The 21,997-nt window shown below is 35.9% G+C and overlaps 1 protein-coding gene across 1 annotated transcript in view; it reads left to right on the top strand.

The window, feature by feature from the left end:
• The window catches only part of Myh15 (myosin heavy chain 15), a 111,943-nt gene that overhangs the window by 54,766 nt on the left and 35,180 nt on the right, over nucleotides 1-21,997 (top strand). Inside the window, 8 exon segments of the mRNA XM_042676874.1 lie at nucleotides 903-1,003; nucleotides 1,006-1,154; nucleotides 6,712-6,954; nucleotides 7,930-8,106; nucleotides 10,200-10,345; nucleotides 12,992-13,082; nucleotides 15,733-16,122; nucleotides 21,397-21,523. Coding sequence (XP_042532808.1) covers nucleotides 903-1,003; nucleotides 1,006-1,154; nucleotides 6,712-6,954; nucleotides 7,930-8,106; nucleotides 10,200-10,345; nucleotides 12,992-13,082; nucleotides 15,733-16,122; nucleotides 21,397-21,523 — 1,424 coding nt within the window.

Raw genomic sequence — 21,997 nt, 5'->3', positions numbered from 1 at the left:
GATAATTGAGTCTATGGATATGATGGCGACTAGGGTTATTTTTATTGTTTGTTATTTTATTATTCATTATGAATCATTGTTATTTTTCAACTTTTAATTATTTCATTGAAAATTCAGATTATTGCATTTTTCAGTCTCAGGCTTTTTTTTTGGTCGATCGTGGGACTTGAACTCTGGGCTTGGGCGCTGTCCTTGTGCTCTTCAGCTCAAGGTGAGTGCTCTACCACTTGAGCCACAGCACCACTTCTGGTTTTCTAGTGGTTTATTGGAGATAAGAGTCTCACAAACTTTCCTGCCAGGGCTGGCTTTAAAACGTGGTCCTCAGATCTCAGCCTCCTGAGTAGCTAGGATTACAGGCGTGAGCCACCGGTGCCTGGCTCAGGCTTTTTATTTGATCTACTTTCAAATAATGATATTCCTCAGATGATGATAGGGTTATGACAAGGGTATTGTTTTTCATTAAGTATATAAATCATTGAAGGTCTCAGCCTTGATGTGGAAGGCTGAGATGATAATTCTTGATAATGAAGGTCTCTTGATATGAAAACGCGAACAGTTATCAAGATGACTCCATCCTTCTATGAACACAGACAAACTATGCCTGCATTCACTTACTATTTTTAGCTCCCTCTATGTCTCCTACTTTCTTTCAGGACCATCTCTCATTTAAAAGATATTTTGAGGTGAGTATTTTCATATCTAGCTCATAATATAGTTAGGCCCATAAATCCTTCAGGGAGTTTTGGTCAGAATCAAATGAGAACCCAGATCTAGAATGCTTTGAAGACTAATGAAAATGCATTGACTCTTAACATGGTGTATTTATTAAATAGCTTTATTATGTAAATACTTTCAGATAGTCTGTGTTAACTTGCTTTTTTAAAAAAAAATTCTTAATTTAGGGATGCACTTCTACTGATCCAGTGCAACATAAGAGCTTTCATGGCTACAAAGAACTGGCCTTGGATGAGACTTTTCTTCAAGATCAAGCCCTTTATTAAGGCAACAGGGATGGGAGAGATATCTCAACTGAAGAGAAGTATATACAACTGCAGAAAGCCTTGGAGAAATCAGAAGCTCAGAGAGAAGAACTCAGAGTGACACAAGTCTCTCTCATCCAGGAGAAGAATGACCTGCTTCTTCGGCTTCAGGCTGTGAGTGATTCCACTGTTTGTTCTTTACATCTACTTCTTAATTATTCTCTCATTTCATAGGCAGCGTTGACTTCAAAGAAAGGCAAATTAACAAACACAGAAGTGTGAGTTTTGGAATACCATAGATTTCACTAAGCACACATAATGGATACATTTGAAAAGATACTGTTTAATAGTGAAGAACTTTGATTAGCAGGGTATCTTTTATTTTAATCGTGAAAATACCATACAGAAGGGTTACAATTATATGAGCAAGGTAATGCGTACATTTCCATATCAAGGGTTGTTGCCTCAACCTTTATTTCCCCTTCCTAGCCCTTCCCATCTCTACCCCCTGTCCAGCGCCAAAGTTATAAAGCTCATTTTTCGACATAATGCCATGTACATCTCATTGTTGCAATGGATCCACCTTGTATTCCTATTTAAACAATTTGTTTTTTCCCTTCCCCTCCACAAATTATAACAACATCAAATACAGGGAAAACAGGGGTTATATTATGGGGAAGGACATACAAAGCAACAAAAATATCACCTTATAAATATGTTAGAAACAATAGCAAGAAAGAAAAACCATTTGAGTCCTTATATCAGGGTATCTTTTAACTAGAATACAGCTCAAGAAGTGCTAAGAGGAAATCTTAGAGCTATGTCTATTTAAAAATATCAGAAAGACCTCAGATAAATAGCCTAATGATGTCTCTCCAAGCCAAACCCTAAATTAGTAGATAGAAATAATTAAGAACAGGTAGCAATGAACGAAATACAAACTGAAAAAATAATATGAAGACCTAAGTACGTGGGCCGCTGGGGGTCGCAGTATCAGCTCCCGAGCCTGTGCTGCGGCCCTGGCCGGTCAGTGTAGGAATCTTCTCAGTAAAGTTGCTTCTTTATTAACAAAAAAAAAAATATGAAGAATCAATGAAACAAAAAATTGGGTCATTGAAGTGATAAACAAGACTGACAAAGCTTAAGCCAAGCTGACCAAAGGAAAGGAGAAGATGAAAATTGATCAAATTATACATGAGAAAGGGGCCATAATATCAATGAAATTCAGAAGCTAATTAAGGAAGACTTCAAAGACTTATAGTCTGATAACTATAAAGTCTGAAAAAATAGATAAATCTATGTGCATAACTTCCTAAATTGAACCAAGAGGATACCAGTCACATTAACATTTCTATAATGAGCAATAATATTGAAGTAGTAATAATCTATTAAAGTGATGTCATAACTGGAAAGAGTCACTGCTGAATTCTACTAGACCTCTAAAAAAACTTACTATTAGTGATACTCAAACTATTGCATAAAACAGAAAGGGAAGAAACACCACCAAACTCATTCTGTGAAGCTAGTGTTGCCATGATAACAAAACTAGACAAAGACATAAATAAAAAAATACAATGTGTTTAAATACGATTCATTACAAAGTTTATACACTATAACCCAGTTGGTTTCTTCTAGGAATACAAGGATGGTTTCACATACACAAATTAATTAACATAACACAGACCATAAGCAGCATAAATGGCAGAACATGTAATTATTTCAATAGATGCAGAAATTTCCTTTGCAAAATTCATCATTCTCTTTTTTACGTAAATATTTTTTATTGTAAAGATACTATACAGAGGGGTTACAGTTACATGAGCAAGGTAAGATAATAAGTGCTATGTACAATAATATTATATCCAACATCATACTAAATAGGGAAAAACTTAAACTATTTCCTCTAAAATCAGGAAGGAGGCAAGGGGCTTCTCTCTCCCTTCCTCCTTCCCATCTCTTTCTCTCTTTCTGTCTTTCTCTCTTTCTCTTCTTATTAAATATGGGCCTCATAATCTTAGCCAGAGTAATGAGGCAATAGAAAGAAATAAAAGAGATACAAAGATGAAAGGATAACATAAAAATTATCCTGATTTGCAGGTGGTATGATTTTATACTTATAAAACCCTAAAAATTCCATGAAAACCTCCCTTAGATAAATGCATTTAGCAAAGACTGAAGATACAAAATTAATATTATCCATCAAATGCATGGCATTCAAAAACTGATTTGTTGAATGGTAACTCCTTTGTATAACTATTTAAAGATAATAAACATATAACAAATTAAAAGCAAAATTGACAACATATAAAAATTAGTAGGTTTTCCATATACTAACAATGAACAGGCTGAGCAAGAAATCAGAAAAATAATTTAATTCACAGTAGCCTCAAGAAAAAAAAAATCTAGGAATAAAACTAAGGAAGCAAAAGACTTCAACACCAAAAACTATAAAACAGTGAAGAAAGAAATTGAAGAACATTGTAGAAGATGGGAACACTACTTATTTTTGTGAACTGTAGAATACACTTTGTACAAGTAGCTATACTACTGAATATGACCTATAAATTTACTTCAAGCCTCATAAACATTGCAGTGTTATACTATACATATTTATAAGATATTTCTTTGTTGCTTTCTATGTCCCCCCTCCCCATGGTATAACCCCTGTTTTCACTGTATTTGATGTTGGTATAGGGCTGGGAAGGTGGCTCAGTGGTAGAGCGCTTGCCTTGCATGCCTGAGGCCCTGGGTTCGATTCCTCAGCACCACATAAGCAAAAAGAAAAAGAAAAGACTCACTTGATGTTGGTATAATTTGTGGAGTGGAAGGGAAAAAACAAATTGTTTAATAGGGATGCAGTTGGCCCCATTGCAACAATGAGATGTACAAGTTGTTATGTCGAAAAACAAACTTTACAACTTTGGTGGGGAAGGGAAATGGGAAGGAATGGGAAGTGGAAACAAAGGAGGAGGCAACAATGCTTGATAAGAAAAGTGCTCATTACCTTGCCCATGTAACTGTAACCTCTCTGTACAGTATTTTCACAATTAAAAAAAAAAGAACAAAAAATCAACCCTAGAATTAATATAGAATATCTAAAACAATCCTGAGTAAAAGGAGCAATACTGTAGCTATCACAGCAACATAATTGACTTCAAATTATACCACAAAATATAATAACAGAAGCAGCTTAGTAGTGCCACAAAAACAGACGTGGAGAAGAGTGGAATAGAATCGAAGATCTAGAAATAATCCCATATGTTTAGAGCTGTCTGATATTTGATGAAGGAACCATTGGAGAAAAGACAACATCTTGAAAAACTGGTGTTGGGAAAACTGAATAATCACAAGTTTCTATCCTGAGGGGAAAATTTCAAAATGAATTAAAAATTTTAATTTAAGATTGGAAATTTTGGCAATACTGAAGGAAAACATTTAAAGATGGAGACATAGGCAACTTTCTGATTAAAATTCCAGTTAAGAAATAAGAATAAGGCTTACAAAATGAGATTATATCAAATTAAGATCACTATGTGTTGAATGAAATAATGACCAGAATGAAGATTCAGCCCACAGAATGGGTAAGAATTTTTGCTCTAAAAACTAAGTTCTAGAGGTAGGAGGGAAGGGATGGTAGGGGAAAAACAAAGGAGGAGGCAACAATGCTTGATAAAAAATGTACTCATTACCTGGTTCATGTAACTGTAACTCATCTGTACAGTGTTTTTACAATAAAAATCATTCAAAAAGAAAAAAAGAAAAGAAAAGAAAAGAAACATAGAGCTAACTAGGGTGAGGTGGTATCTCAATGTTGTTTTGATTTACATTTGTTTTATGGCTAGGGAGGTTGAGCATTTCTTCATGTATCTATTGGCCATCCTTCTTTCATAGAGCTCCCCTATGACCCAGCAATCCCACTTTTGGGCATTTATCCAAATGATCACAGACCATACTAAAGCTACCAGCACAACTATGTTTATTGCAGCATTATTTACCATAGCTAAGATATGGAAGCAACCCAGATGCCCCTCAGTAGATGAATGAATCAAGAAAATGTATGTATACACAATGGAATTCTCTGCCTCCATCAGAAAGAATGACAAAATTTCCCCATTTGTTAGGTTAGGAAATGGAAAGACTTGGAAAAAATTATATTAAGTGAAGTAAGCCAGGCCCAAAGAAACATAGGTCCCGTGGTTTCCCTTATTTGCAATAACTAGTATATGTCTGAGTCAAGCAGAAACGGTCATATAAGTTGATGGCAGGTGAAATGAACCCCAAGGTAAGGACTCAAATGGCTTTTCTTTCTTGATATTGTTTCTAACATATTCATAAGATGATTTCTTTGTTGCTTTGTATGTCTCTCCTCATAATATAACCCCTCTTTCACTATATTTGATATTGGTATAATTTGTGGAGGGTAAGAGAAAAAACAAATTGTTTATATAAGGATACAAGTGGACCCATTGCAACAATGAGATGTACAAGTCGTTATGTCGAAAACGAACTTTACAACTTTGGCATCGGGTGCTGGGGTTGGGGGGGGAAAGTGGGGGATGGGAAGGGATGGGAAGGGGAAACAAAGGAGGAGACAACAATGCTTGATAAAAAATGTACTCATTACATTGCTCATGTAATTGTAATCCCTCTGCATGGTATTTTCACAATAAAAATATTAAAAAAAATAAAAATAAATTGTAAATAAAAAATTTTAAAAAAGAAAAAAAGAAAAGGGCCAAAAGAACAAATATTCTAATTAATAAACAGGCAAGTGAATTGAGAGGTTGTGAAAATTGTTGGAAGGATTTTGTATCTATGGTGAATTGCCCGGTAGCCACTAACTATAAACAATTACGGAGAATTTGAAAGGTACCTAGTTCAAACTGAGATGCACTATGAATGTGAAATGTAATTAGATGTCAAGTTCATGGTATGAAAAATATCTTACTAGTTCCATTTTGAAATGACAATACACTGTACTTACTGAGTATTGTAAAACTATAGGGGTTCAAAATTATGGAAAGTGTCTATCACAAAAAGTCAATTTATTTTGTAGCTGGCTTGTATCATAGGAATGATGTCTTTCGGCAAAATGTAGAAGTAGTATGTATAAAACATTAAAAGGAAGAGGCATTTTATGTTCTTTGTATATAATTTGTAGAATTTGCTTATGGCAGAAGCAGTTGCTTTTTTATTAGAAAAAATAGTGAAATCAAGTCAGTGCTTTATAAGTGAACTTGTAAATAAAAAAACACTATGCAGGTCTACTTAATTTATTAGAAATACATATACAACTGCACCAGGACACTTAATGTAATAAATAAATGTTACACTGTCTGAGAGAAACTCCTTTCTTAAAAGACCATAGTTTAAGCAGGCATCAGTCTCAAAATTTGTGCCCACATCAGTTCTTTCAGCAGCACAGTATTGACTTTTGGAAGTGTGCTATCTCTAGGCCATGAGGATTCTATTAAGTGCATATTAAAGGTCATTTAATCTACTGAATAGGCTTGATAGATGAAAGGCTCCTCCAAACACAAACAGTTCCCCCACATCTCAACAACAGGATCAGGGACCTGGGAATATTATTTCAGCTGCCTGGGAAAGGTAAGGTGAAAGTCCTGGGCTGAAAGTAGGCAATTATCTCCTTAGCTATGTGTTAAGCAACATTTTCAAATAACTGATAAATTACTTCCAGCTATTGGGAACAATTTTCCTCTCATCATGGCAGGAGCAAGTGACCCTGGCAAATACTGAAGAGCAGTGCCAGTTGCTGATTAAATCCAAGATCCAGCTGGAGGCCAGAGTGAAGGAGCTGTCTGAGCGGGTGGAGGGAGAAGAGGAAATAAATTCTGAGCTGATTGCCAGAGGGCGGAAACTCGAAGATGAATGTTCTGAGTTGAAGAAAGAAATCGATGACCTGGAAACAATATTGGCAAAGTCAGAGAAGGAGAAGCACCAGGCAGAGCACAAGGTACTTCTTCTGTGATGTTTCACAAGGCCTAGATGCCTGAATTCCACTCTCAAATCAGGCTGGGGAACTCAGAGTGTTGTGTTCAACTTAATTAATACAGGAGACTGCAACATTACAGCCTTGGGAGCCACAACCAACATAAATGAAATTGTGGTTTCAGTTTAGATTTCTACTTCAAAATTGTAGATCCCCATTTAGTGTAACAAATCAAATGATTTTATTTGTTCTAGTCTTATTTCCTCTGTAATCGGTTTCATCAGGCCTCTAAATATCCTTCTTGGATGGACAACTTTCCATGATATGGTGTGCTAAAAGGTGATTTGGGATGTGTCTGACTCTCCAGCTCTGCCACTGATTTGAGGCAATCTCTTGTTTTAGTTGTGAGTTTTAACTTGTACATCTAGATGTGGATTGAAGTTAATGCAGAATCTGTATCAAACCTTTGGTAAACACTTCCCATATGAAACTGTAATTTGGTGTCCATTGATTCTCCTTCACAGAAAGCATATAGCTAGCTTCCACTTTTGCATGTTATCTGTTGGAATCCTTGTCTGTCCCTCTAGGAACACTGTGGTACAAAATATTAATTCATGCCCTCCTGAATCCTCAAAAGCAAGTTAAATTACTATTAGTTATATATTATTATTATACTATATTATTATATGTTATATATAATATTATATATTATATATTAGTTGTGTATTATTATTGTTACTACTATTATTATACAATAATATGGTGCTCTTAAATTAAGACAATGAACTGTTTGATAATATTTGAATAACTAGAATATTACATTTCCGGACTTTATCAGATAACAGATCATTATTTTGTGGAAGAATTCACAACTTTAAAAAGTTTATCAGGAATATGCCTCAATGAGGCACATGGTGACACAGAATTCCTCCTGAGGCTTTCCAATCTTCCATTTCAACTGGTGGCTCTTAGAAAGCTATTCTCATTTAATCTTAACAGGTCAAGAATCTGACTGAGGAGGTGGAATCTCGAAATGAGGAAATCAGCAAGCTTCACAGAGCAACTGAGGCTGTAAAGGAGGCCCATCAGCAGACACAGGACTGTCTGCAGATGGAAGAAGAGAAACTCAACACCTTGAGCAAAGCTAATCTGAAACTGGGACAACAAGTTGTTGCAGTAAGTGATCATGGATTTAGCAGTTGGCACTCTGCCTTCATAGATATATGCCTTCAACTTTTCTTCATTTATCTGAATAGTTTCAGGAAACCATAATAGAATATTGTATTTTATTTTTTATTTGGGAATAGAGGTGGGTTTTCTTAACGTACACTCAACCACTATAGTATAAGTCAGGCCCAGCACATAATCTATCACTTTTTAGAAGCAACTATCACACAACTCCATGCAATGGGAGAGTGCTGAGATGACTAATCCTTCCCATAGTCAGCACAGAACCAGGATTTTGCTACATAATGAATGCTAGTTCTGGTGTTCAAGCTTATATTGTATTCTGACATTTATTTGTTGTTGAAAAACTTGTAAGTCACACACTACACTTACCCTATATTGTTGAAAAATCTTGTAAAATTTTAAAGATGATTGTGCCCTGTTCTGTGCCTAATCACTTTGTGAAAAAAAGCTTCAAGTCTACTTTTACTGTTCATAATCCTTCATTTCTTTTTCCTTGACTGATCTGTGTGCATTCATTCTCTTAGTCTATATAAAATTGCTGATACAGGGAGTGATAGCTTTTTTGTTGTTGTTGTTTGCTTTTGTTGTTTTTATGGTGGCAATGCAGCTTAGGTTTGAACTTGGGATCTCAAGTTTGTTAAGCATGCTTAGTCCATTTTCGCTGCTATAACAAACTAGCATATACTTGGTGGCTCATGAACAACAGAAATTTAGTTCTTTTTTTTTTTAATTTAATTTTATTTTATTTGTGAGAAATTTAGTTCTTATAGTTCTGGATAGTGGAAACTTTCAGATCATAGGGCTAGTAGATTTGGTTTCTGGTGAAAGACCACTTTACCAATACATGGCCATTTTCTTGCTGTGTCCTCATTTTGTAGAAGGAGGAAGGGCGTCTTTGGTCTCTTTTTATATTCATACTAATCATGCTCAGGAGGACTCTGTCCTTGTGACCTGTTCACCTCCAAGAGCATCAATTTCTAATACCACCAATTTGGTGGTGAGGATGTCAACATGAAATTTTTTTTTTTCTTTTTTTTGTCGGTCGTGGGGCTTGAACTCTGGGCCTGGGCACTGTCCCTCAGCTCTTCAGCTCAAGGCGAGCGCTCTACCACTTGAGCTACAGCGCCACTTCCGGTTTTCTGGTGGTTTATTGGAGATAGGAGTCTCACGGTCTCTCCTGCCCGGGCTGGCTTTGAACCGCGATCCTCAGATCTCAGCCTCCTGAGTAGCTAGGATTACAGGCGTGAGCCACCAGCGCCCGGCAACATGAAAATTTTTTAGGGGACAAATATATTTGATGTGCATTAAATGTATTCATCATTTTAGGGTTTTACATGTACTTTCCAGAAGTATTGCTCCTAATTTGAATTTGATATCTTTCACTAATACCAGGAAATGTTTTCTATTTCTGAAAAGTAAGCATAACAATAAGCAGAGTTATATCATAACTGTTATCTTCCTACTAAATTAATCTCTATTGATGCTATCAACACAAATCCAGGGGTGACTGGAATGTTCTGACAGCTTGGTAGAGTATCAGAATAACATAATGATATGGACTGGGAAAAGGTGCCAAAGAGGTGAAGGGAACATTGAATCACACATATGAAACCTTCGCAAAAGGCCAGTGATACCCAGGAGTGCTGACAAATACTCATGGATGGTATCGTGGAGATAGATGTTCTTGGTACTTCTCCAGAGGCCACTTTCCAGAGAATATTTCTATTTCTTATGAATAAATGCTCCTGAGTAAATGAAATTATCCATCCATGAAATGAGCTGCCATATGGAGACGTGATCTTCCATCACTGAAAAGTGACCAAACAGGCCCACTGGCCACAGGCAGAGCTCATACTCCGCAATCTCCAGAGACTTCTTCTATCACGATGACTTCTAGATTCCTTGGTTAATTTGTTGATTCATGTAACATTTAATTTAAAAATACCTAGATAGATGGTATCATTTCCAGAGTATGCGCTTGTAATTCTCTTTCATTTTCCCAAAGTGGTTAATGAACACATTTAGTAAAATATACATTCTACTGATTTATTTAACTAAATGATCTCTCCTTTTGTCAGCTGGAGGGTGCCCTTGAACAGGAGAGGAAAGCAAGAATGAACTGTGAGAGGGGGCGGCACAGACTGGAGGGAGATTTAAAGACAATCCAGGACCATGTGGAGAACCTGGAGGGCAGCCAGCAGCAGCTAGAAGCACAGCTGAGGAAGTGAGTATGTTTCTGTTACCATGAGGTTCTGGGAAGGAGATCTCAGGTTGGAGAGAAGAGCTCTGCCATTTTACTTATCATTAGGACTTCAGGCCAAATATTTTGAGACCAAAGCCAAAGATGACAGATTCCGAAATGGGCTGCATTTTCTTTATTGTGTAGTGGCAAAAATAGAGTGAATACGTACCTGGAACCTATCACTGATAAAGTTTCTGCCTAGCAGATGAAAATAAAGGCTGTAAAGATCATGGCATGTGAATTACTGGGAATTTGAGAATTCAGGTAAAAAAGTGAAAATTGCCCATTTTTTTTAAAAAAAAAAACTGGATCAATGGCAACATAAGAAAATGAGGCAAAAATTTTCATTGATGTGGTATGAAATACTGTCTGATCACTTGAATAATGCTTGTTTGCCAGATATACCTTCATTAATATTTATGTAGTGGAATTTTGCCAAATAACGTACTATAAAAGCATGGATGTGAGCACTTAAGGGATGAGGTAGGATCAGGGGAAAAAGGTTAACAAATGAAGAGAAGAGGGGGAGAATACAATCAAGAATCCAATGTATATCCTACAAAATTAAGAAGAGTGAAGGAAGGCGGGGGGGGGGGGAGTGCATAGAGGAGGATGGATAAGAATGTTGAAAGGGGTGACACTGATCAGGATGTCTTGTATTCATACACTGCTTTGTTAAATTGCAACTCTTTTGCACAACTACTTGGAGATGATAAAACAAAAAACTTCCTTAAATACAATTATTGGAGAACAAAGGAAGCGGTAACAATGCTGTACAAGAAATGTACTCATTACTTTACTCATGTAACTGTAACCCCTCTGTACAGCATCCTGACAATAAAATGAAATAAAAAATCATTTTCAATCATTTTGCTTTGAAATTGAAGGCAACACTTGAAAATGACAAAATCTAGGAAAGCCAGAAGTCATTTGGATTCTTTATACCCCAAAGAACTGAGGGGAAGGTGAGGACTTCATTTTGTTCTAGTAGTTAGTGAAATAGATTCTCTCTCTTTCTCTTTTTTGTCCTCCTTTGTTTAAAGAGACATTTTTTCTGGTAACACTTAAGGATTAAAATTAGATCAAATAAGAGGAGAAAACAGAGAAATCCAAATGTAAGGGAAGGCCAGATTACAGCTGGGGACAGCATATCCAAGGTCAGAATCCATAGTGGAAAACGAAGTGTCAAGGGAACAACTTATAAGTTTTTGGCTTTTTGTTAGTGTGCATATGTTGGCTTCATACATGTTCATGGTGAAACTTGACTAGTAGTGTATTAGTAAGTTACAAACTTCATAGATGTTTGGAAAATAAGAAGATAGAGAACCTTATGAATGAACTGGGATTGATGTAAGGCAAAATACAGGGACAGAATGTTGGATGGTAAAGTTCAGACATTCAGCATTTTAGGACATAGTATTTTTCAAGAAGTGGTAGCTTCATTGTAAAACTTTCTCTAAGTGGATCTATGTATATTTAAGACAACACATGACAAAAGTAGCATTTCTGATGAGCGATCACAGGATAGAAGAGTCAGTACATAGCTTCAGAATTATTAGCTACATTTTAAAAGATAAAAGTTAAATGACATAATTTAATATATGCAATATTCTGGGTGGCCCACACCTCTGATCCTAAATACTTGGGACACTGAGAGTGGAAGGATTGCAGTTGGAGGCAAACCCTGGCAGAAAAGCTTCAGGAGATCCTTCTCGAAATAACGACCACCACCCCCTGCCCCTGAAAATAAAAAAAAATACCAAAATAAAAAAAAAAACAGGGATGGAGGAGTAGGTCAAGTGGTAGAGCACTTGCCTAGCAAGTATGAGGTCCTGAGTCAAATACCAGTACTGCCAAAATTAATTAACAACAACAACAACATCAACAACAATAATTCAATGTACAAAAGCTGTACCACTTTTAGAAGTGTCAGAATTATTCATGATAGCATAGGTGCAGACATAACAAATATTCTTTATGTATGAAACAAGAAAGTGTGTTATATACATAGACCGAAATATTTTTCATCCTCAAAAGAGAAGAAAATACTTCCATATATGACAGAAAGGGATGAGCCTGGAGGACATCATGCTAAGTGAAATACACCAGTCACAAAAGTTAAATAGAATAATTCCACTGACATGAAGTATCTCAAATAGTCAAACTTAAAGGAACAAATTCTTAGCATGATCATTAATTAATAAGGAAATTCATAAACAAGCTTCATTTTGCCTTAATTATTGAATGTTATGTCACAGTTAAATATTAAGGGAAGTAATCTGTGTATGGGCCAGCATAGAACAATCTCAATATATTACTGTGTTAATAAGCTTTAGATCTGTGCATAAATTATATACAATATTACAACTTTCACAGTAAGGAAAAATGAAATTTTCTCTACCACTATATATGTACACATGCAAATTTGTGAATACTTAGAAAAAAGAACATTATAGTGGTTTCTCCTAAGAGGAGAATAGGAGAATCGCGATCAGAAGACAAAGGTTTCAGACCTTGATGCAATAGTTGTGTTTTTGAATAAGAAGAACTCATATATTATTTCTATAATTTAAAGATTTTTAAACAAAATGTTCCAAACAATTCAATGTGTTACTTTTCCCTAAACAGGAAAGAATTAGAAATGAGACAGATGGATTCAAAAGTGGAAAATGAACAGGTCCTGGTGGCCCAGCTTCAGAAGAAGGTTGAAGAGCTACAGGTAATAATTTTTCAAATAATTGTGTGCACTAATGTTTAAATCTGTGGCAGATAACTGGTACTTTAAATAAGAAAATCTCTAGCAAGGTATCCATACTTGGTCAATTGTAGACAGAGGAAGTAGAGAGCAGTAGCTTAGATGTATACATCTCTGGATGTGTACATGTCTGTACACATTTGGGAGTCTGCAGAAGGAAATTTTGAGTTTGAGACCATTCCTGACCATATAGTATACTTGTAGGGAAAAAAATTAAGAAAGAGGGAGGGAGAGAAGGAAGAAAGAAGAAAGAAAGGAAGGAAGAAAAGAAAAAGGAGAAGAGGGAAGCAAAGTGGGAGGAAGGAGAAAGGAGAAAAAGGAAAGGAGAGGAAAGGAGAGGAGAGGAGAGGAGAGGAGAGGAGAGGAGAGGAGAGGAGAGGAGAGGAGAGGAGAGGAGAGGAGAGGAGAGGAGAGGAGAGGAGAGGAGAGGAGAAGAGAGGAAAGGAAAAGAAAGGAAAGGAGAGGAAAGGAAAGGAAAGGAGAGGAAAGGAGGTATCCCATAGATGTATGACCTAAGAAAAAATTATTTTTATAAGCATGAATTTTCTTACTATGAGGATAATAAACTAAGTAGCTTATTTATTGAATGTTTACTCTGAACCAGGCATTGAACTAAAATCCTGGAGAAGCATTTTTTCTCATTAATCCTGCAACTGTATGCTTAATTGATAAGCATAGTACATGACCTGAGGCATATATTCATTCTTAGCAGTTTAATTTTTATGTTGATTATTTATGATTATAAGGCAATTATACTGGAAAGCAGTAGGTTCTGTAGTAGACTGAAAGCATTATTTGATAATAGATCACTCTATTAGTTTTAGACCGTGTCAGTGTTTTATACTGTATCACCATTTTGTACAGTAATTAAATACATGAGGCAATTATACTCACATGCACACATATACATGTGCATCTAGATACTTTTTTCTTTGGAGAATATCCCAATGTTGTAAACATCATTCAAATTTATTTGGGAATCTCTTTTCTTTTCTTTTTTGTCAGTCATGGGGCCTGAACTCTGGGTTTGGGCGCTACCCCTCAGCCCTTCAGCTCAAGTCTAGCACTCTACCACTTGAGCCACAGTGCCACTTCCAGCTATTTCTGCTTATGTAGTGCTAAGGAATTGAACCCAGGGCCTCAGGCATGCAAGGCAAACGCTCTACCACTGAGCCACCTTCCCAGCCTGGGAATCTGTTCAATAGTTCTTTTTCAGAATGTTTTGAGTAAAATAAAAGAAATAGTCCTGCTGCTTTGTGATTATGCTTTATTTTCAGAAATAATATTAACTGTCAGGTGGCTCTTTATATTTCCAGCCTTATCCCCACACTTGGCATTTTTCTAAAATAAAGATAAAACATTTTTTTCACAGTATCTAAAAAACAAGGTTTCTCACCTTAATGAATTAAAAATGGAGGTAATAATGCTTGATAGGAAATGTACGCATTACCTTGCTCATGTAACTGTAACTCCTCTGTATAGTATTTTTACAATAAAAAACAAATTAAATTATTTCTGGAAAATTAATTCAGAGTTGTATGAGTTTAGTGATGATATTATTTAGGACATTTTTGGATCTAATGATACTCATTGTCAGGGAATCATGTTAAACTATAGTGGAAATCATACTTTTCTTCAGTAACTTCATCATATTTCATCTACGCAGAGACTACTTTCTTGATATCATCTAGATATTAGATTTCTATACACCATTTTATTTTTTGGAAAGAAAAATGTCTTCTAAACAAAGTTTTTACCATTTCTACCCTATCCTACATGTGCCCAATTTCTTAAAACAATGTTAAAACACATAAAAGGCTTTATTATAATATAGTACAATAATATTATCAAGATTTGTAGAGCTATTTGCCCTTATACTAAGATTAGGGTTTAGTACTTTGAAAATTCCAATCAATATTTTTCATTTTCTAACATTCATATCTATAAAATGGTATCAGCTTTCTACTCATTTCAAGTGGTCCTTTTCCTCTACCAATTCTAATTTGTTTCTATAAATCTCCCGCAGTCTAGAAAACCAGATTAAGTTATTAGAAATATATGCAAAATTACACTGATCTATTTCTTCAAAACAAGGCACTTGAACTTGATATTCATTCAGTTGATCCGATTTTTGCAGCTTTGAGAGTTGTCATTGTTAGGTAAATGAATTCTAGACAAGGAAAGTTTGGTTTATAAAATCTATTGGTTTTTTTCCCAATAAATTCTCTTTTAAAATTTTTTTTATTGTGAAAATACTGTACAAAGGGGTTACAATTACATGGGCAAGATAGTGAGTACATTTCTTATCAAGCATTGTAGCCACCTCCTCCTTTGGGAATTGCCTCTTACTAAGCTTTTGTTCCATGTATACATAATTTAATGACCTTGTTTATTTCTGTGATATCTGAAAGAACTGCAAGTAATAATTTTAGTCTTGTTATTGTTTCAGGGAAAATACTTGTCATTTGTCTGTATCTGTTCCATTTCCTTTAGTTATAAATTGGGAACCAAGTATGTAATGTTAGCTATCTTACTGGTGAGAAAAACAAATAGAATGCATTTTCAAAGCTCTTGAATAAAATATGCTACAAACCAAAATTATGTATTGCTCCAGACTCATATAGGAAATTTGAATGAGGAACTGGAAGTTGAAAGGACCACTCGAGCCAAGATAGAAAGAGAGAGAGCTGACCTCACTCAAGACCTGGAAGACTTGAATGAGAGGTTGGAAGAGGCTGGGGGGGCAAGTTTGGTTCAGCTGGAAATAACTAAGAAACAGGAAGCAAGATTTCAGAAGCTTCGTCAAGAGATGGAGGAGGCCATGTTGCACTTTGAGACAACTTCTGCTTCTTTGAAAAAGAGACATGCAGATAGCTTGGCTGAGCTCAAAAGTCAGGTAGAAAATCTGCAACAGGCCAAGCAGGACCTGGAACAAGCTAAGAGTGACTTGCAGCTGGAAGTGAGTGACCTCCAGACTCATGTTGAGCAGATGACAAGAGCTAAGGTAGACACTCTCAAATCACTCTTGGGGGCTTGTGAAAAATGGAAGAAGGTAGGGCAGGGGAGGAGAAAGGAAAATCAGAGAATAACTTGAAGTATTTCATCATGGAATCTTTAGTTCTCGAGTCTGACCTCAAGGTCATTGCTAAGATCACCCATCAACTGAATATGACCTGAGTGTGACTTCTGGTTTTGTTAGAATCCCAGCCATCTTCCTTATGGATCTTTCTGGTGATGGCATAAGAAAGTAGGATAGAAAAGTGAAGGCTCACTATCTATATCTCTTTTGAAGAATGGCTTCATTGTGTTGTGAGTATGCCATAGGGGTAGCCTTCGTAATTCCAGAATATGTCAGAATAGTGGACACAAACACTCTTGCTGAGAAAAGTGAACTTCCTCTTCCATGTGTCTCTGCATCTCATTAACCAGCGTACACTAGATAGTTTCATTACATGTCCTATCTTAGCTGATCCCATTAATCTATACACTGCAAGTTTCTATATAAAATGGGAACATGGTTAACAACAGCCTTAACTTTTGGTAGTAAGGGGACATTTTACTTTAGGTTAAACAAAACAAATGACTAGTTGCTGCAACTTCTGCTCCTTTGTGAGCCCAATTTGTGAAGTTACCTAAGAAAGTTTGAACCCAGCCCCAATTGCTTAATCTCCGTGGACTGTGAGCAAAAATATGTGGAATAGCTTCAGAGCTATAGAATATATTCTAAAATATTTCACGTTAATTCATCTTAAAGTCCCCATCAAGACCATTTCAGTTATTACTTAAATGAACTAAAATATATGAGGTATGATTAAGCTTATGAGACATATGGGTACTGAAAAGATACAAATATATAAGCAAAAGAAAATCAATAAATCATTTTTGACAGTTCAAAAATGAAATCAAGCCTTTCTCCTGTTTTTTTTTCCCACCCACAAATAAGTGTATTCTTCCTTACCGGCTTACTTTTTAATCTTTGCAAATTGATTTTATTTCTTGAAAGTTTAAGTTGTTCTATTGAAGATCAGCATCGTCTTCCTTCTCACAAACCAGCATACATAAAACCAACCAAATTACCTTTATTTTTCTTTCACAAAGTTACATTTTTTTCTGGACTTTTCTGTCTCTAGCACCTAGTTCTTCCCATTACCCAAGCCCTAAACCTCAGTTTATCATTTTCTCTCTTGTCTTTTGCTTTCTAATCTTTTGTCACATCCATTCAGTTCTCCATGCTTGCTGCTTTCTCTCCCATTCCCATGTTCTTAACTGGACTGTTGAGGTGGTTTCCTAAATTACCTTTTGGATTTACCTTTCATTGTTTTAATCCCTTCCATGTAGTGCCTAGATCCATTATTCCAAGCATGGATTTATTGAGTTATGTTCGTGTTTACAAATGAACTTCAAACTTCTGCTTTAGAGGTAATTGATGATTGACAACCTATGGTCTGGCTCAGTCTGCTTGCCAGTTTTAGATATTGTTACTTTTTGACTCATTGACTTCATTTCAGCCAAATTAAAATGTTGAGTGGAAGCACTAAATATTCATTTTCTCAGCAATGTGTCTTTTCCAAACTAATTCCCTTCTCTGGAATGCTCAACTGCAACTTTATGTATTAAAATTGTGCCTGTTTTTTGCACTTTTAGGAGCTCCTACTTGTACTATCAAATTGAATAATTTAGCCTTGCAAAAATGGAAACTGTCTTTCAGATCTCATTTTGTTCATATTTTCAGTTCTTTGTACACTCTGCACTTAGTTACTGGCATTCACTTCGCACATGCCTGCTGGGACTCAAAGGTTCAGTGACTGGTCTAATGTCACATCATTTAGAATTGGTAGGATAAATTAATTCTGGTTATATTCAAAGGCATATCCATTATTCTGAACTCTTGTTTGAATTATTGATTTTATCTTTTTCTAAATTATAATGGTAAGAAAGCCAACACTCAGTGATACAGTAGAAATGGAAGCATTTCAAAATGTATTATTCTGATAGAGAAGCCCAGAGCAATTTAGAAGTGATAGGCGATCTTCCAGTTATTTTGATTATTTTGAATTCCCCTTGGTTCCCACATTTCTTCAAGGCAATATTTTCATGCATCATTTTAAGAAGCAGCTTTAAAATGAATGTGCATCATTTCATTAACCTTCTCTTCCCTGGCATAAAAATTTATTGTTTATTTTTATGCTTCAATGTGAAATTCTGTTGCATTTCATACTATATCCATCTATTGGCCATCTTTGTCTTTTACCAAAAATACTGCTTTTATTTTTGCTTAAACTCTGGGGTTGGGCACTATCCCTGAGCTTTTCTAGTCAAGGCTAGTGCTCTATTTGAGCCACAGTTCCAATTACTTTTTCTTGTTGCTGTTGTTGTTGTTTTGTGATTAATTGGAAATAAGAGTGTCATGGATTTTTTTTTACCTCTAGGCTGGCTTCAAATTGTGGTCCTCAGATCTCAACTTCCTGAGTAGCTAGGACTGGAGACATGAGCCACTGGTGCCTGGCCAGAATATTGATTTTTGTAAATATTTTATTAATTGGAAAAACTAACCCTGTGGTTAGCAATATCTATGGATGTGAAAAAAGGGAAAAGTACAAACATGCACAACTTAGCAGGCCACTACCACGTGGATTTATCCTGAAATTTCTCCTGAAACTTGGGACTCTTTGGGTTCTTTTTTGCTGCTCCTCTTGACTACATGCATAGAGCATCATCCTTTCTCCCTCTTGCATAGAGCATCATCCTTTTTCTCTTTCTCTCTTTGCAGGTGTATATGAGAGCATATTCAGGGCTATCAATACAGGCTTTGTTTTTTTTCACACCTGGATAGGCTCCTGCCAGTTCAGTTAATGGGTCATTTGTCAGTAGAGATTTAAAACAAAGTTGGTGCACATCATAATAATTGTATCCAGTTTCCTCAGTAATCCTGCATTTTGGTCATCTGATTCATCTAGTATATAAAATCAGTTAATTCTTAACATTTCCTTTTGTAACTTATACTTCATATGGCAGGTTCAAATCTCAGTTCTGATGCTTCTTAGCATTGTGATTTCAGGCAAGATAGTTTATCTCTCTGATGCTGTTTTCTCATTTACCAAATAAAACCAACCTCAGTTTTTTAGGAGTCTCATGAGAAAAAATGACTATGCCAACTTTGTCAAAATTGCTTTCAGAAGTATGAGCAAACATTCAACATTCAGAGTTTGATTTAAAGAGGCAGGCAGCCTACATATGGTTACAACTCTTTTTTTCTGGTTGTGTGTGTGTAGTATGTGGATAACTAAGCATGCCTACATGTAACCTCTATGTTTCAATGGCATTGTATGAGAACCTGCTATCTAAATCTCCACCAGGTCTGGGTTTGCAACCACCCAGATCCTGCACACAATGAGGATGACCTGCCAGTTGGAAATAAATAGCATTGCTTGTCTGTCTCCAAGTGGGCATGCTCTTAATTGGTTCTTCACTTGTTTGTGACGAACCTGACTAAGCATCATCTGGGTGCTTGAATCTATGAGGAAAGTTTGAATGTGACCTCAGTCTGAATGTTGGCCCATCTCCTACTAAAGTCTACAATAATATGAGTATCTTAGGAATTTGCCAGGTAATTTTGTTGAATATAGAGCAATGTATAGGTTAAAAGTCTTTCATAGGATGTTCAGAATACTCACCAAGTAGATCAATCCTTCACACAGCCTAGTCTCCAGCTAGAGATTGCCAAGGTTTTTGCTAACTGGGAAGTTTTCCAGAGGACCAGACATAACATCATCATTTAAATGCCCCTTGTCTTTGGCCACTGGAGTTTGACAATGATTGGATTCATAGTATGCCTATTAGTCTTACTGTCAGCTTTCATCATTTCACCAGCTTTCTCAGTTTTCTCAAACTGATGCTGATGTAATTCCTCTCTTCTTGTCTCCTTATTCTTTTCTATTTTTATTTTTTTTGTCAGTTGCTGAACTCTGTGCTTAGGCGCTGTCCCTCAGCTCTTCAGCTCAAGGCTAGCACTCTACCGCTTGAGCCACAGCACCACTTCTGGTTTTCTGGTGGTTTATTGGAGATAAGAGTTTCATGGACTTTCCTACCTGGGCTAGCTTTGAATCATGATCCTCAGATCTCAGGCTCCTGAGTAGCTAGGATTATAGCATGAGCTACCAGTGCCTTAGTCTTTAATTCCACAGTACTCTTTACTTGCAAAGATCAAAGGCCTCAAGAACTATTGATGACTTAAAATTTAGTACATGGAAAGAGCTTAGAAAAAAAGCTGAATAAGAAATAAGTACCAAATAAATATAAACTTCTGTTATTTTGATAATTGTTAATATCATCATCAACAACCATCATGGGACAGATGGAAGACATACAAAGATAACTTGTAGAAGAGTTTCACAAAAACTCTGAATATGGAAGTTTACTGATGTAATTTTGCTATTTGTGACATAAACTATTGCTAACTGCTAGATAAGGTCATACTTTACTCCCCTGCACTTTGCATTTACGAGTTATTAGTCCTGTCTAAGGAACTTGAGTCTCAAAATCATTTGCTTGAGTTACCAGTGGTTGATAAGAATGTGCTCCTTTGGTTGGTTAATTAAATCAGGTAGAAATTCAAAAGCCAATGGCCAATAGTTTTCTTCAATTCAATTTTGCAAAGTTGAAATATGAAAACTAAGTATTAGCCCAACAGGATTATATTGAAGTTGGAGTTATAGTGATTAGTAGGGTGCAATTGCTTTGACTGTTCAATTCCCTTTATCATGTTATTACATATTATCTCTGTCTACTGTTTTTAGACTGCTTGGTCAGTCCTTTTAATATTCTTTGTTCTTTGTCTTTCCTCTCTCTATGCAACTTCTCTCTTGTCTATTGAGACACTTATGTTCTGTAAGCATTATTTGAGGCACTGGAGAATCTTGGTGAAGTAGAATCTTGATCTTCATGCAATTTGTGTCCCAATGGGAAAGAAAGACAGTAAATGTCAAGAAATGATCTTCTTTGACACGGCACCAGTGTTTGATATGTCTCCTTTTCTAAAAAATTCTCAAGGTTTCTGATATACAGCCAGTTGGATTTCTTCTTTGACATCTATGGTCTGAGAAACTTATCACACTTGTGGATATAGACTCTAGAACTTATTGTTCATCCGTAAATAATAAGATGTAGTTTCCTGATGATCTTCAATACAGAAAATATCACATTAGACCTCATACCACCAATTTCCTTCTTTCTAGAACAACTAATTCATCTAGACCAATTCTTCTTTACCAACTCACAGGCTAATGCTGACAAACTCTGTAGTCTGTATGAAGGACGTTTGAATGAAGCAAATACAAAACTGGATGAAATGACTCAGTTGACAAATGACTTGACAGCACAGAAGACAAAGTTGCAGAGTGAGAGTGGTAAGTAAAGGTGCTGTCTTAGTTGTAATTAATCCTTCCCAGTAGTGTCATGGCAGATTAGGTCATGCATTTACAGACTTTAGGGGAGCAATGCCGCTTCTGAATTACCCTGGTTTAAAGACATGCCCCTATCTGGAAAAGGTCACCTCTGTACTTCTTTGAGTGACCTTTCATGAAAAGCAATATACAGTTGTTAGGATCAACTCTTAAGACCATTGAAGGAACCCATATCACCTATGGACATAACTTTTTTTAAAAAAATAAATTAGACTTTGTTGTATAGGTGTTTCCCTCCATTTTTAACTATTGAGTCCACTTTATTTTTACATTATTTTACATCTGGCAAAAAACATAATCTAGATTTATAAGTTAAAATAGCTTACATGAGCTCATGTAATTGTGAGCCCATTATCCCTGAATTTATCTTCTGCTTGCTGCTTCTCTCATTCTATTTTATCTCCATTAATCTTTTTC

The sequence above is a fragment of the Dipodomys spectabilis genome, unplaced genomic scaffold (genome assembly GCF_019054845.1).
Source record: "Dipodomys spectabilis isolate Male_0828 unplaced genomic scaffold, ASM1905484v1 ptg000032l, whole genome shotgun sequence".
In the NCBI taxonomy this organism is placed as follows: Eukaryota; Metazoa; Chordata; class Mammalia; order Rodentia; family Heteromyidae; genus Dipodomys; species Dipodomys spectabilis.
This window is presented reverse-complemented; position numbering and strand designations above follow the sequence as displayed.